Here is a 13,722-nt window from a genome sequence, read left to right as displayed (position 1 = left end):
ACTTCACGCGCTGCCTGCTTTGCCACCTGAGCCTTTATTTCTTCCATGTCGTTTTCACGGCCCCACCGCTTTTATAGTTGTTATAGAGTTCAGCCTTCCTCTGTAATGTCTTTCATGTGAACGCAGGGTAGAGGGAGACTTAGATTGTTTGAAAGTGTGACGCGTCTTGCGCTGAATAATTGGAGCAATAAAATGAAACGCCCCTTTTATACAGGGTGTGCTCAGTGATTGCTTCCAAAAGTTTTGAAAAATAATGTGGTTTAATAGAAAAAAAAATCTTTGGAGGAACATACTTTGAGCCGCGGCGGACGTCCGTTATGCAGCAGATCATACGAGTCATTTAACCAATTAACCAATCGTTGCTAATAACATTTTAACTAAAAGTCCACCGGTTATACCCCCAGTGGTGGCTCAGTGGTTAAGGCGTTCGGCTACTGAGCCGGAATTTCCGGGATCTAACCCGGCCGCGGCGGCCGCGTTTCGATGGAGGCGAAATGCATAAAGCGCCCGTGTGCGCAGTTCGATGTCAGCACACGTTAAAGATACCCAGGTGGTCAAAATTATTCCTAAGCCTTCCACTACGTCACCTTTCTTCCTTTCTTCTTTCACTCCCTCCTTCATCCCTTTCTTTACCGCTCGATTCGGGTGTCCAGCGAGATGTTTGACAGTTATCCCCAATACCAATTTTCCGCTTAGTGTAAATGGCGAGTTCATAGCCGCAGACAAGCCGATGCCATATCAGTTTTTCACATAAGAAAAATTTCTCTAAAGCCCTGAAGCGCGACGAAATGCCGTGCATTTTTTTTCGCACAAAACCAAAACTGAGCTCATGTGGCACGCGGGAGGCTCGATGCAAACACAAAATCCGCTGATGGCGTGTCGCAATGACTACGGCGCAAACTTCGAACTGCCTGCGCCATTCTACCGCGCCGGGCACATTCTTTTGCTTCGTCGCTTTCGAAAATAACGACCTCGCAGCTGCCGATGGCTATCCTTTTCCTTGCATCAGGCGAATGAGTAAAATAATGCGCATGACGTGGTAGGTGGCGCAGGCAGTTTGAATTGGACACCGCTGTCATTGCGGCACGTCATCAGCGTGCGTTGCGTTTGCAGCGGGCTTCCTGCACGCCTCATATTCACAATTTCAGTTTTGCGCGGGGGATAAAGTACTACATTTTCTCGCGTTACAAGGCATTAGGTAATGTCTTCTTCTTGGTTTGAAAAGCTGCTATGGCTTCGTCATGTTCACGGTTTCGAACTCTCCATTGGCCATAACCACGACACGATGATAATTAAAAAGTTCATTATTACATTTTGGTTGCTTACCTGCTGATTGGGTGATGTTTACAGTAACTCGCGTCCACCGTGGCTTACAATTTGGAAAGGTTTTTTTTTTCTTTTTTGAGCTCCCTAATCTTGGCAAATTTTAAATGTTCGCTGAAACACCCTGTATACAGTCTCATTCGCCACCACTGCTCTCGCAACACTCGTGGCCGGTGGCCTAAACTGAACTGGACGCTGCCAGAAATTAGCGCGAAGGCGTTTATCGACCGCTGTCGGCGCCGCTACCGTCTGCTGCCGGCTTCCCGGGGTGGAGCTGCTTCGCCCACGCATTAGAAATTGCGGCTATTGTTTTCTCGCGTCTGCGAGCTTTTTAGCTGCAAAAAAGATGACGGGGACGCTGCAACGGTTGCGGACAGTGAGTTCATCGCGGTGTCTCTCTCTTAAGACAGCCCATGCATATGCAAGGCGATACTTGTGCAAAGAACTCACTCTGGATGACCAGCTTCGGTGCCACCAATGCTGTAGTATGTCGTGATTCAAAACTCCTGCATCCTCGTGTTGCGCAAAGAGAACTAAATGTATGGGTGTATCTGATTAGCACGGGGCATGCGGACTATGAGGGGGCGCTTTTGACAGTGTGCCAACTGTGGTCACGTCGGCAAATTTATTTCTTCCTAGCATTTAATTTCTTCCGGAACACCCGCTGCTCTTGAGTGGATTATTGGGGTGGTGCACTTTGATTAGAAAGGTGTAAAAAAGAAAGTAATCTGTCCTCTAGCGCACACTGTCTCATAAAAGGGTGTGCTGTATGGAGAAGAGCTTACTCCCTTTTTGCTTCCATATGGGTGTATTCTTGTTTAGTGGTAGCGGGAGCTTTGCCACGTTCGTGTCAACGATGAAGAGAATAAGGTTTAAAATGAAAAAAAAAACTCAAAACAAAAAGTTGTAATGCCAACGCCCTGAGTCAACGTCAGCACTTTCTTAACTCTAATTAGCTCACATTTCTAGTCCATAGTTTTTTGTTTCTGCGCACATCAGTGCAGAAAAAATAACAGGCTCAATCTTCATTAAACTCCGAGTTGAAAAGACCGGTGCGCAGCATACAGCATCTCATTTCCGGATTTCTTTTAAGGCGCGCATTGTCTGTAGATCCAATGTTCATAACCGCAAAAACTAGGTACCTATGATTGCTACAATGGCAGGGGTAGCGAGCGCCATTTTTTAAGCGTGGCGAAAGTGCTTTCTGCGGGTGCATGGTTGCGCGCCCTACTCTTCCAGATTATCCTTTCCGTTGACCCAAAGGGACATTTGGCCCAAAGCCAGAACTTTTCGAAAGTATTTTTTTTTTCACAAACTCTTTCTCTCCAGTGCTCCGAAGGAACACTATAGGGAAAGCTCGAGACCACGTCATTTAGTTATCGCTGCCACGAATTGGGATCTCAGAAAGCACTATTAGCCCCTGATGGGCCAGGAGACTGGAAACCAGCTTTGGCGCCGCCTTGATGTGTCTCGTCAGCACTTGGCGATTTGTTAACTTTGGGGAGACGAAATGAGTGCATTTTAAAGAAAAACCAGACTGTTTTCTCTTTTCTTTGCTGTCTTTCACGCGCTTGTTCTGCCGAATTTAACAGCTCCAATTCATGCGCTGCTGATGCGTCCTCAAAAATCCAGCAGAGCAGGCGACGGTAGCACTGCTTTACACATCTCGTCCGAGCGCCATAAGAAGCGCTTTTCGGTGTCAAGCATAGTCTGTATTTCACGTCAGCAAATGTTTTTACGTCAGCGCCGCTGATGAAGGACGTTTAAACGCTTTGAAATGTGGCGTTAAAAGCGAGAACGCTGTAGAGGTGTGGACATGAGTAAAGGGAACAAGCTATTCCGCTCAAAATACAACTACGTTTTTCCTATCGGAAACGAAGGAAGATTGTTTGACCATGAGAAAGCACTCTAGCATCCACTACCAGCATGCATATACCTTAGCTGGAAATTTTCAGTTATGCAACCTATGGAAACTGTTAGCAGCAAGTAGCGTACTCAGTTTACTTTTGTCCCCAGTAGTGCATCGGGCTGAAGCGAGTGACCACCGAACACCTGTGTAGAGGATGCCATACCAGGAACGCATTTGTTAAATGCATGGTACGCCCTTTTTTTTTTTAAGGCGTAAGCCTTTCTTGGCTCACGAGTGGCGTGGACGGAAGTTGCAGACGGAAGTTGTGCGCAAAAATTGTCCGCACGAACTTTCAATCGTTAGTTGTACGGTAATTAAAATGAAATGTAAAAGTTGACTAAGCAACAGTTGATAAGCAACATATATGTAATGATAGTAGTGACAGCAAATAGATAGTCAAAATAGTAATAGTGATAATGATAGCTACTGATAGTGACAGTGACAATGTTAGCTACTGATAGTGATGGTGCTGGAGATATATAGTGATAGTGATGACGACAGTGATGATGATAGCGATGAGAAAATGTAATAAAATTTAAATATTAAGAACTAAAATTTAAAAATAAATGAGAAATAGAAGTAATATAAAGTAAAGAAGTAAATAAAAATAGAAAAAGTAGAAGTTAAAAATAAAACTAACAGAAATAAAAATACAGGTAAAAATGAAAAGAAAACAAAACATGAAAACAAAATAAAAGTCTATCAAATGAAAAGTTAAAAATGGAATGAGAGAGGGGAGAGGGGAAGGCTTTCGCGTTTCAGCTCTTAAGCTGACTTAAGTACAAACCTGCAGTTTTTTTTCCATTGCATGTTCCCCAGTTCCGGCAATCTTTCCGAATAAGTTCTTAATGAGTCTACATAATATACCCCCCGGTGCCTGTGCCATGCCGAACGTGTGACCACGCCTGCAGCCATCAGACGGCAGGTTATAACAGCAGGCGCTTCGAGCAAACGGCCAGACGCCGACTGAGGCACGTCAATCGTCAGATGAGGACGCTGAGCCAATGAAAATGCTTGAATCCCTCCTACGTTGCGGACATGAACGTTTCGGCACCGAAAAAAAACAAGATGGCGACGGCGAGCGGTTCGGTTTTCTTGGAGAGGATCACGAGCCGCTTTTGCTTTCAGTTTGTACTGCGTTTCGTGGCGCGTGCAAATACTTTCTGATAACGTCCATAATAACTCGATTTAGATGTGATGGTTGTTCGTATAAAACATCCCAACGCAGTAGGGGAGCGCTCTAACACTAGCGCTAAATACTCTTTTTGAAAACATTTGCCAATAAAAATACAAATAAAGACAATTTAATTGTCAGCAGCTGTCACTTCCGAGCCGTGCTTTGTGTGAAAATGTGCAAAACAGCTTTGCCGCTACTATGGCGGTCTTGCAAACCCTCCAGCGCAGGCGTGGCGTTAGTGTGATCCAAAATGGCGCCAGCTAAGCGCTCGCCTTAACCCTGAAAGCTGTAGTCGGCATCCGGGCACAATAGAAAGACGATTGCGTCGTGGCGCGAACCGACAGAAAAATGAGGGAGGGTCAAAAGTAGTGTTCCTTCTTCCCTGGCCCAAGAAGCAGCGCTGTTTCACTTTGAGCACTGTCCCTGGCCAGCTTAAGAATTTACAAATTACTCGGGGAGGTACAGGCCCGCGTTCATGCAGGACGTAAACCGCGAGGTATAAAAACAGCTGCAAAAAGCCGCACTCCACTCACGGTTCATGGTGAGTGTCACTGAGCTGCTCGCCGGCCTGGTCAGGTTGCTGTTGCTCGCTTCGCAGGTGAACACGGCGCCCAGGTGGTCCCGCCGCAGGCTGCGCACGTGCAGCGTCGCCTTCTTCACTCCCTGCTCGGTGCGGTGGAACACGTGGTGCAAATGCGTCGAGCCCTGTCTCCATGTCACCCGGGGCTCCGGCTTGCCTGCGCAGCGACCGACTCGTCGTCACCAGCGTGGGAGAAGAGCGCGCTCCTCTGCCGCGGCGCGCGCGTTACTCACACCCGGGCTCGCTGTTCGCGCGAAGACAAAAAAGCGCAAAAACAATGCACGCCCCAAGAGCGGGAGACAAAGGGATACGCGGGGCGCCCGGCGTCGGTCTCGCGTTACCTGCGTAGATGTACTACAAGCGCGCATCCGCCGGCGGATGCAGGCGCTGGCCGTCTTGAATAAGAGGGGCCCCCGCCGTACCAACTGCGCCACGACGCAACAAAGGACGCTTTGGCTCGATGCTGATCCTAGGGCGCGCAGAGTTTTGTGCGGCGAAATATTGCGCCTAGAGGAAAACGAAGAAACGAAGGAAAGCCGTTTAGTCGGGAAACTTAGGATGAGCGAGTGGAAGGTGTAGAGTTACGTTGCTGCGATGGAAAAGAGCGATATAGATTACACGGCCACCCTCTTAACTTGATTTAACAGGTTTAACGTTAGAGGTACTGCCGTCGTGAGGGAACTTTACTGGACGACATAACAGCGATATTGCCACTGTTGTGGGCTTTCGACAGCAGCAAATGTTTATCATTAAATGTGGAATAGTCAAGAGTACGCCAGATAACACTTTTTACGATTCCATGGTTGCCTTCTTGCCTAGCTGAAGTAAAATATTTTGGTTTAGAAGTGCAGGACCATACATATATTAATTTAGCTTCTATTTCGTTATGCTAAGAGAAAAATAAATGGGAAAATTGTATAACTCTATTCATCAGTTATATATATCACTTTTTTTTACAAAAGTACCTGTACATTCTTCTGAATGTGAAAGAAACCATATTTGCTTGCAGACACTAAAAGAAAGAGTACAAAAAATTCATAAATATAGCAGAAATCGGTGAAAAATTAACCAACACCATAAAATGCCATCTCGAGCTATTTCTAAACCAGTATTGTAGCCACTTTTCTCATGCAGAGCGCACGCTAGCGTAACATCACTGCTAACACTAGACTTTGAATATTGCTTCCATAAATTCTTTCTACGCTTAGGATTATCGAATTCAGGGGCATTTATCATCACTATAAATACTGTAACCATTACCACTTTTGCGTGCTCGGTACTGAATTGCTCTTGTAGGCGATGATCGCTCAGTCAGTCCTTGGCAGACTTGTGTATAAAGAACGCACCAACGTAAGAAGAAAAGTTGTGCCTCGAGAGCTGCAAAAAGAAAAAACAAACAAACTACATCCGATTTGCAAGAGAACGCATGAAATGGTTAAATCCAGTTGCCCCTTTCTCTCTCTCTCTCCCAGACGCACCCGCACTCACATACGCACGCGTGCGCACAAGCATGCTCAAGAACAGGCTTAATTTATGAGTTTCAAACAAATCTCGACTATCAGAAACTTTTATCTCAGCGCAGAGCTGTTTTTTTCTAGTCTATAGTAATGCCGACATTGAGGCGAGTTGGTTGATCAACTTGAATGCATACGTTGCCTCGAACAAGTGGATAAAAAGGACAGGAAACGACCGACTCACCTGAATAATGCGCGAATTCCTCCGCGCAGTTCTATTTATAGCAGTTCTGTCACCTTTCATCTGCGCGTTTCAGTGCACCGCCACGGTATTGGCGCACGCTGCGTGTATACTTTCCTGCGCGCCGCGTTAAAATGTCGCTTGCAGCAGCGCTAACGTGTTTTTTTTTTCATTTGTATTTAAGTATTCACTTCTATTAAGGATCACGAAGAGCATATAACCCGCATATTCTACAGGAGCGTCTAAGTCGCATACGACCCGCGCGCTACTACATCTAGAGCGGCGAGCAACAGAAGTGCGCCGCTAGTTGCGGCGGAGCGGATACGAAGTGCGCCACTATGTTTCTCCTAAAGGTGCAAACAAACAGCACGCATTTACGAATATAAAGACAGTTTATTAAGTTACAGCGAAATGAGGCTATATAAAGCCTGTACAAGGTTCGTTCGTGTCAACACGTGCATCGCTGTGCAGCGCAAACATTTCCAAGTTAATGCGTCGTTCTTCTCTGACAGCACACTGAGCATCCAAACTGGGGTCGAAGGCAGAATAGCGGCATAAAAGCGGCTGGAAAAACACGTAGTCAAGGGAGGTAAGGTATCTAATATCTTATTCTGCTTTCACACGAAATTATTTTTAGTCTCCCATCGAAAAGTGGCAGCGATAGCGGTCACGTTCATGACAACCGACAGGCCCGTGCTTTATCCTCCTCATTTCCTTCTGGTCACTACTGCTACTGCTAACTAATTAACAAATGTGGTGCAAGTCACGTTGCGACAGTGAACAAAATTCCTACCATATATTTCTCTTGTGTGGGTCTTGTGAAAACCAGCGCGGGCAGCCGAGTCTGCATTTCACTTTTAATGCTTCAGTCTTTAAGCCCTTGCCACTTACTTTTGGTAGCTGCCACGAGCGAAAGCTGCATGCAACTAAAAAAATAAAGCGCCCCTGGCTAAAAGCACTTCAAGTTATATTCGTGCTCTGTTTTTTCCGCGTCAATAAAGAACTTCCGGCAAATTTTGACTGCATAGCGCGTGGGTAAAATATCTAAATACCTGCGCAAGGATGAAGCAACGACGGATGAACTATTTTAGGGCCCGCCCGCTCATTTCCATGACAGTCCTAATCAACATGCCAGATTACAAAAAATACATCGAAGAATTTTGAAGCATTCAGAAAGATGGCCTCCGTGCAGTCGCTTGGCTGGCTCATTGTTCGCTCACTGCACAGCGGAGAAGAAATCGTTCCGCCTCGGGCAACGTGAGAGCCACTATAGGCTTTCAGTTTCTGCCCCTGCTTCGTGGCTCGCGTCCTTGTATTCTCGTGCATAGTAAAAAAAAAGGCACAGACAGGAAGTTGGCAACGACGCATGAAAGTGCGACGGCGTTTTTAAATCTCCTGTTGCCACACGAGCGGCGTAGTCCTCTAATATTGGGAAAAATTATAATTAGCCCAGCTTTTCTTGCGCCTTCCCTTCATTTACCGGCTCAGAGATAACTATATGGCGCAGTTAAGTTAGATTAGCCCCGGCGTCCCGTCAGTGCCTTTGCTTCGAAGCAGCAGCAAGCGCAGACGCGACAGAGCTTCCCGTACCACTCAGCGGAAAGGTTCGGTCTACAGATGAAGCCAACTACACCAAATTTTTGCACAGGCTTAACTGTGCCGAGATATGCAGCATATGCAAAAGAATGCTCGCTAAATCTGATCAATACTGGCTACACCACATATTCTTTACGACAGAGATTCTTGCTTTTGCGTACGGTGAGACGATAACTTTACCATTTCTCTGAAGTCCTGGGTATCTACTTTTCCTAATTGTTTTTTGCAATTATTAGTTTCTTGTCATTTTGTGGCGACTTGTGTATCACTCGCGTTGCTTGAACTATAGTGTCTGCAACACGATTGCCGTGAGCTTGACGTTATAGCCACCACGCCGTTTGACGATGTCAACGCCGTGACGTGATTTATTTAAACCTCAATGCAAAGTTGGTAAAAAGCAGTGCCGTAAATTACAAGCACTGCGGTTCCTGTGAACAACTTCAAGTGCTAAGTGAAGAAAAATTATATTTATTTGCTCTGATGGATTCACCGCGTTCGCTTGAGCGCTGAGTCACGCCTAGCTTCCCGGGTTTATGATGTGACCGGTGTGCTAGCTGGATTCCTAGGAACCCAAGTAAACCCTGAGTTTGGAACCAGTCGGCGAAGCTGAAGGAACACCATCTTTTTCAGCATCTATCAATAATAATGATAATTGCTTGGGAGTAAAGGAAATACGCTGTAGCTGTTTCCCTCATCGGGGACACCCGAACTGTGCCGTGAGGGAAAGGATCAAGGAGGTAGTGAAGAGAGGGAGAGAGAGAAGGAGAGAGCGGTGCCATTGGAGAATTACGGATAAATTTCGACCACCAGAGGTAATTAAGGTGCCCTGATATCGCGCAGCACACGGTCTTACTTTGGATATCGCAGCCATAGAAATGCGGCCCTTGCAGCTGGGGTTCGATATTGCACACACACACTGGTGTCCAAAATCATAACGCAGTAACCACTGAGACACTATGATTGGTGTCTCTCAAGAAAGCTGGTATGTATGTATATATATATATATATATATATATATATATATATATATATATATATATATATATATATATATATATATATATATATATATATATATATATATATATACCAATAGTGATTTCTGGCAGCTGATATGGTCAATATGATAGAAAATCACCAAAAATTGAAAAAAACATGACAGGAATTAATTCATGACGTTTCGACTGGTCCTCCAGCCGAAACGTCGTGTATTAAGTCCTGTTATGTTTTCAATTTCTTGTTGATTTTATATATATATATATATATACATATATATATATATATATATATATATATATATATATATATATATATATATATATATATATATATAATTTAGAGAAAAAGACTTCTTGGCACGGTCAGTAGTAGTGAATAAACAGAGAGCAACGTTTGAAACAATGTAATTTGACGTTTCGGCCGTGGAACGGCCTTCATCAGAATCTGATGATTCCACGGCCGAAACGTCAAATTACATTGTTTCAAACATTGGTCCCTGTTTATTCACTATATATATATATATATATATATATATATATATATATATATATATATATATATATATATATATATATATATATTTCTGACGTTGCCAACTGTAGGGAACCGCACAAACTCCCTCCGAAAGAGTGATCATTGTCCTCACAATAGGGTGTGCTAGTTTAGACCAGGGGCAGTATTTCGTAACGTTCTGCTGTCTTTTTTCCCCTGACATCATCATTCATTGATCGCGGCTTCCGTGTAACGTAGGTCCTAGAAGACGACGTCCGTGACAGAGGGAGAAACGAAAATAAAGGGAAACTAGACGTTATAAAACATGGCTTCATAATACGTTTATCAAGGCTTATGTGCGGCCCAATATAATTCGTCGGCCGGTGCACTTCAGTCTCTTCGGTTGGCTTTGCAGTATGTGCAAGGGCCAGGATATCAAGGATAGGTTTCTGGTCTGCGCGTGCAGAAGAGTGTAGTGCTAGAAAAAGCGTAAGGAGAGAAGTATTGGTGGCTGCATGACGAAAGGGGTCACCTGTTTGCAGTCCAGGAGGAGTGCGCAGACACGCGAATGGCTGGCAGTGGGCAACAGTTAAAACGGTGGCCTTCAACGCGCGGCGATTGCAGCCACTGACCGGTAAGGTCCCACTCCCCTGAGCCGAGCTAGCGCTCTCCACAAATGCGACGTGTGTGAAACCTAGAAGAGCCATGCTCTACCTCATCCGCGCAAACGATGAGGCGCTCCCATCAACATCATTAGCATCATAATTATTAAGAAGGTTTAGTACACCGCTGAAAAATGACCTTTGCAACTGGCTTCCACCTGGAGATGTCCGGGGCTAACCATGGGCACCCTCTCTCAGCATACCTTTCAGTCTCACATCGTCACTTGATATTTTAACACTCTCCCCGCCCCCATACCCATTTCCTGCGTTTTCTTTCTGTTACCATAACAGGGAGCCGTCTATCTGCTGTTTTCCTTACACGTCCTGCCCAAGTTCATTTTCTCCCCTGGATTTCGGCTATGAAACAATTAACAAGTGTTTGTTGCATACTGCACTCATACGTTGCCCTCACGTTGCCCTTCAATTAATTTCAAGCGTTCCCGATAGCCCTCTAATTTCGACTCTATAAATACGCTGACGAGGTACATGGGCTGTTTACGCTATATTTGAGCGGCGTGGTTAAGCTTTTGTATATAACTTGACGTTCATAATTTGGTAGTGCTTGAACGACTGTAATCAGCTATTCAGCTTTAGCTGATGTCTTCCTCATTTTCAGCTTTTCCTCTCACAACACGTTACGTTGCTGACGGAGACCTGGCTGCATGCGGGAGGAGTCCTTGATAATGAAGTTTTTCGCCCGTCGTACAAAACACTAAGATGTGACAGGCAGTCCCGAGGGGGTGGGGTAGCCATTGTTGTTAAGGAAAGCATAAACGTGATTGTTTTACCGGCTATTCCCGATCACGAAAGTACATTCTGTAAACTTCCAACAACAGATCATGGGTTTCTTGAGCAACTATATGACTATGTACTGCGTTTCCGGGGGGAGCACGTAAAATTTGTCATAGCTGAGGATTTTTATTTACCGAATATTGACTGGTCAGCCATGGATGTAATGGGCATAAATTCTAGGCACTCTGACCTTCTTTTAAACATTGTTTTTTCGTGCGACCTGGCTCAGATTGTTACTGCTCCAACCAGGACTACTGCTACAACTAGTCATATACTTGACTTATTGTTTATAAGCACTGCAATGAAATGTACATGCGTTGATGTCATGAATGGTCTCTCAGATCACAAGTTAGTGTCTGCCACCTTTTACTTTCAAAAGTGTTCTGGAAAAAATAAGTCCACGATTGTTGTGAAAGATTTCAATAGGGCAGATGATGTGAGCATCCTCGACTACTTAGAATCAAATTTGGATTGTTTTAGTGCTGAAGAAAATGTAAATGCATTGCGGGGTAAGTTAAAAAAAATTCGCCATCATTGTATTGCCATGTTTGTTCCCGAAAGGGTCAAGAAAAAAACATAATGCCTTGGTTTCGAGACAAATAATTCATATGAAACGAAAGCTTAAGAGAATGAGGCGCTCAGGTAGGCCTCGAGATTCAGTTATGAACACGCTAAGTACCGCGCTGAAAACGGAGATGAGAGAAACTAAGGGCACCTTTTTCACCGTCACTTTAGGCAATTTTCTTAAAGAAGCGCCGGATAAATTTTGGAGGTACTTAAGAGGCAATAAATCCAGCAGTATTTCATTATTGGTTGACGGCTCACCGGCTTCAGATGCTAAAACAGTTGCAGATGAATAAGAAGTACACTCATTAAATTTATTAGTGCTTATCTAGAAAACCGGTGTCAATATGTTCAAGTTGACCAGTCCTGATCAGAGACCCTGCCAGTAACTTCAGGAGTGCCCCAACACCCAGTATTGGGGCCAATTCTTTTCCTTATTCATGTTAATGATATCGTAAAAGCTGTTCGCAGTGATTTTATGATAAAGCTTTTCGCAGAGTACTTTGTTCTTTAGACTTCAATTAAATCTAAAACCGACCAAATTTAGATCAAGAAAAGTCTCGAAGAAATTTCGGACTGTTGCACGAAATGGGGCATGTATTTAAATACCGATAAGTGTTTAGTTCTTCGTATATGCAGGACCAAAACAGATTTGCTGCATTCTTACTCAGTTAATGGCATTTCATTTAAAGAATCATCGGCAGTAAAATATCTAGGCGTCACTATTAAAGAAGATCTGCGATGGTATACCCATATTAATAACATCTGCTCCAAAGCCTTTAGGTCTCTCTGGTTTATCCGGCGTAAGCTTTCAAAAGGTCCTGTAAATGTTAAATTAGCAGCATATAAAGCGTTCGTGAGACCATGCTTGAAGTATGCTTGCTGTCTGTGGGGCCCCTTCACTGACAAAGACATAGCTAGGTTAGAAAAAGTCCAAAGGACCACGGATAGGTGCATTTGCAATAAATATAATATATCTGACAGCCCGACAGAAATGCTCAGGTATCTCGGCCTTGATACACTTAAATCCTGACGTAATGAATGTCGATTAAGGTATCTATATCTAATGTACAATAAACAGATCCTAATGAACACTCATAAATTCATTGCAGCTAACACCTCGCACGCAAGCTCCGGTTTGATAATGGCAAAATTATTCAAGAGTATGCCCCTCTGAATAACACGTTTAAATTTTCATTTTTTTTCTCGAACGATCAACGATTGGAATAAATTACAGAAACATATTGCCAATATCCCCAGTATTGATGCATACATTGCGAATTTGAGGAACATGCGTTCATAATGTTCTTGTACTCCTGTGTCCGATTTCATTTGTTTAAGTTAATGTCCTGATGCGCTGAAGTTAATGCTTATTGTGTGGTGTGGTGTGATGTGTGGTGTAACTTTTATTGTATATAATTTTTTGTGCTCACTCCTGCTTGGAGTCATACGACTCTACTGTATTTTTATAAATAAATACATAAATAAAAAATAAATAAATAAATAAACATACTTCGCATTTCTCAGTAAAGAGGAATATACACGGTTTTGTTGTTTGTAAACTAACAGGGATCTGATGAGGATACTAGCCTCATAGCGCTTCCGGCATCAATGGCACGGCGTTTGAAAAGGTTCGCGCCAGTGCAGATGACGCCTGTCGCCCAGCGATTGAAAAAGCTCGGACGGAGACGACGCGTGTCTCGCTTGTTTTGATAAGGCAGCGCAGCAAGCGAAGCATTCCGCGCAGTGTTTGATAAGGCGACAGCTTTCTTTCAGACAGGAAGTGTTCTGGAGATAACTCACAGTGCTGCCAGAGCATAAAGCGTTCAACAAGCCCGTGTATATCGATTGACAGAGCGCACTACGAAGCAGGCCATCTTGAATTCAACATTCCTGCTTTCTCACTGATGGATAGAGGTAAAACAGAGACAAC

The 13,722-nt window shown here is 44.1% G+C and overlaps 1 protein-coding gene across 1 annotated transcript in view; it reads right to left on the bottom strand.

Annotated features, from left to right (window-relative positions):
* The window catches only part of LOC144114241 (nephrin-like), a 331,266-nt gene that overhangs the window by 25,144 nt on the left and 292,400 nt on the right, over nucleotides 1-13,722 (bottom strand). Inside the window, exon 4 of the mRNA XM_077647843.1 lies at nucleotides 4,943-5,146. Within this exon, the coding sequence (XP_077503969.1) occupies nucleotides 4,943-5,146 (204 nt within the window). The remainder of the gene's footprint in view (nucleotides 1-4,942; nucleotides 5,147-13,722) is intronic.

The sequence above is a fragment of the Amblyomma americanum genome, chromosome 1 (assembly GCF_052857255.1).
Source record: "Amblyomma americanum isolate KBUSLIRL-KWMA chromosome 1, ASM5285725v1, whole genome shotgun sequence".
Taxonomy (NCBI): Eukaryota; Metazoa; Arthropoda; class Arachnida; order Ixodida; family Ixodidae; genus Amblyomma; species Amblyomma americanum.
The sequence above is the reverse complement of the archived record's forward strand: the minus strand, read 5'-3'. Positions and strand labels throughout refer to the sequence as shown.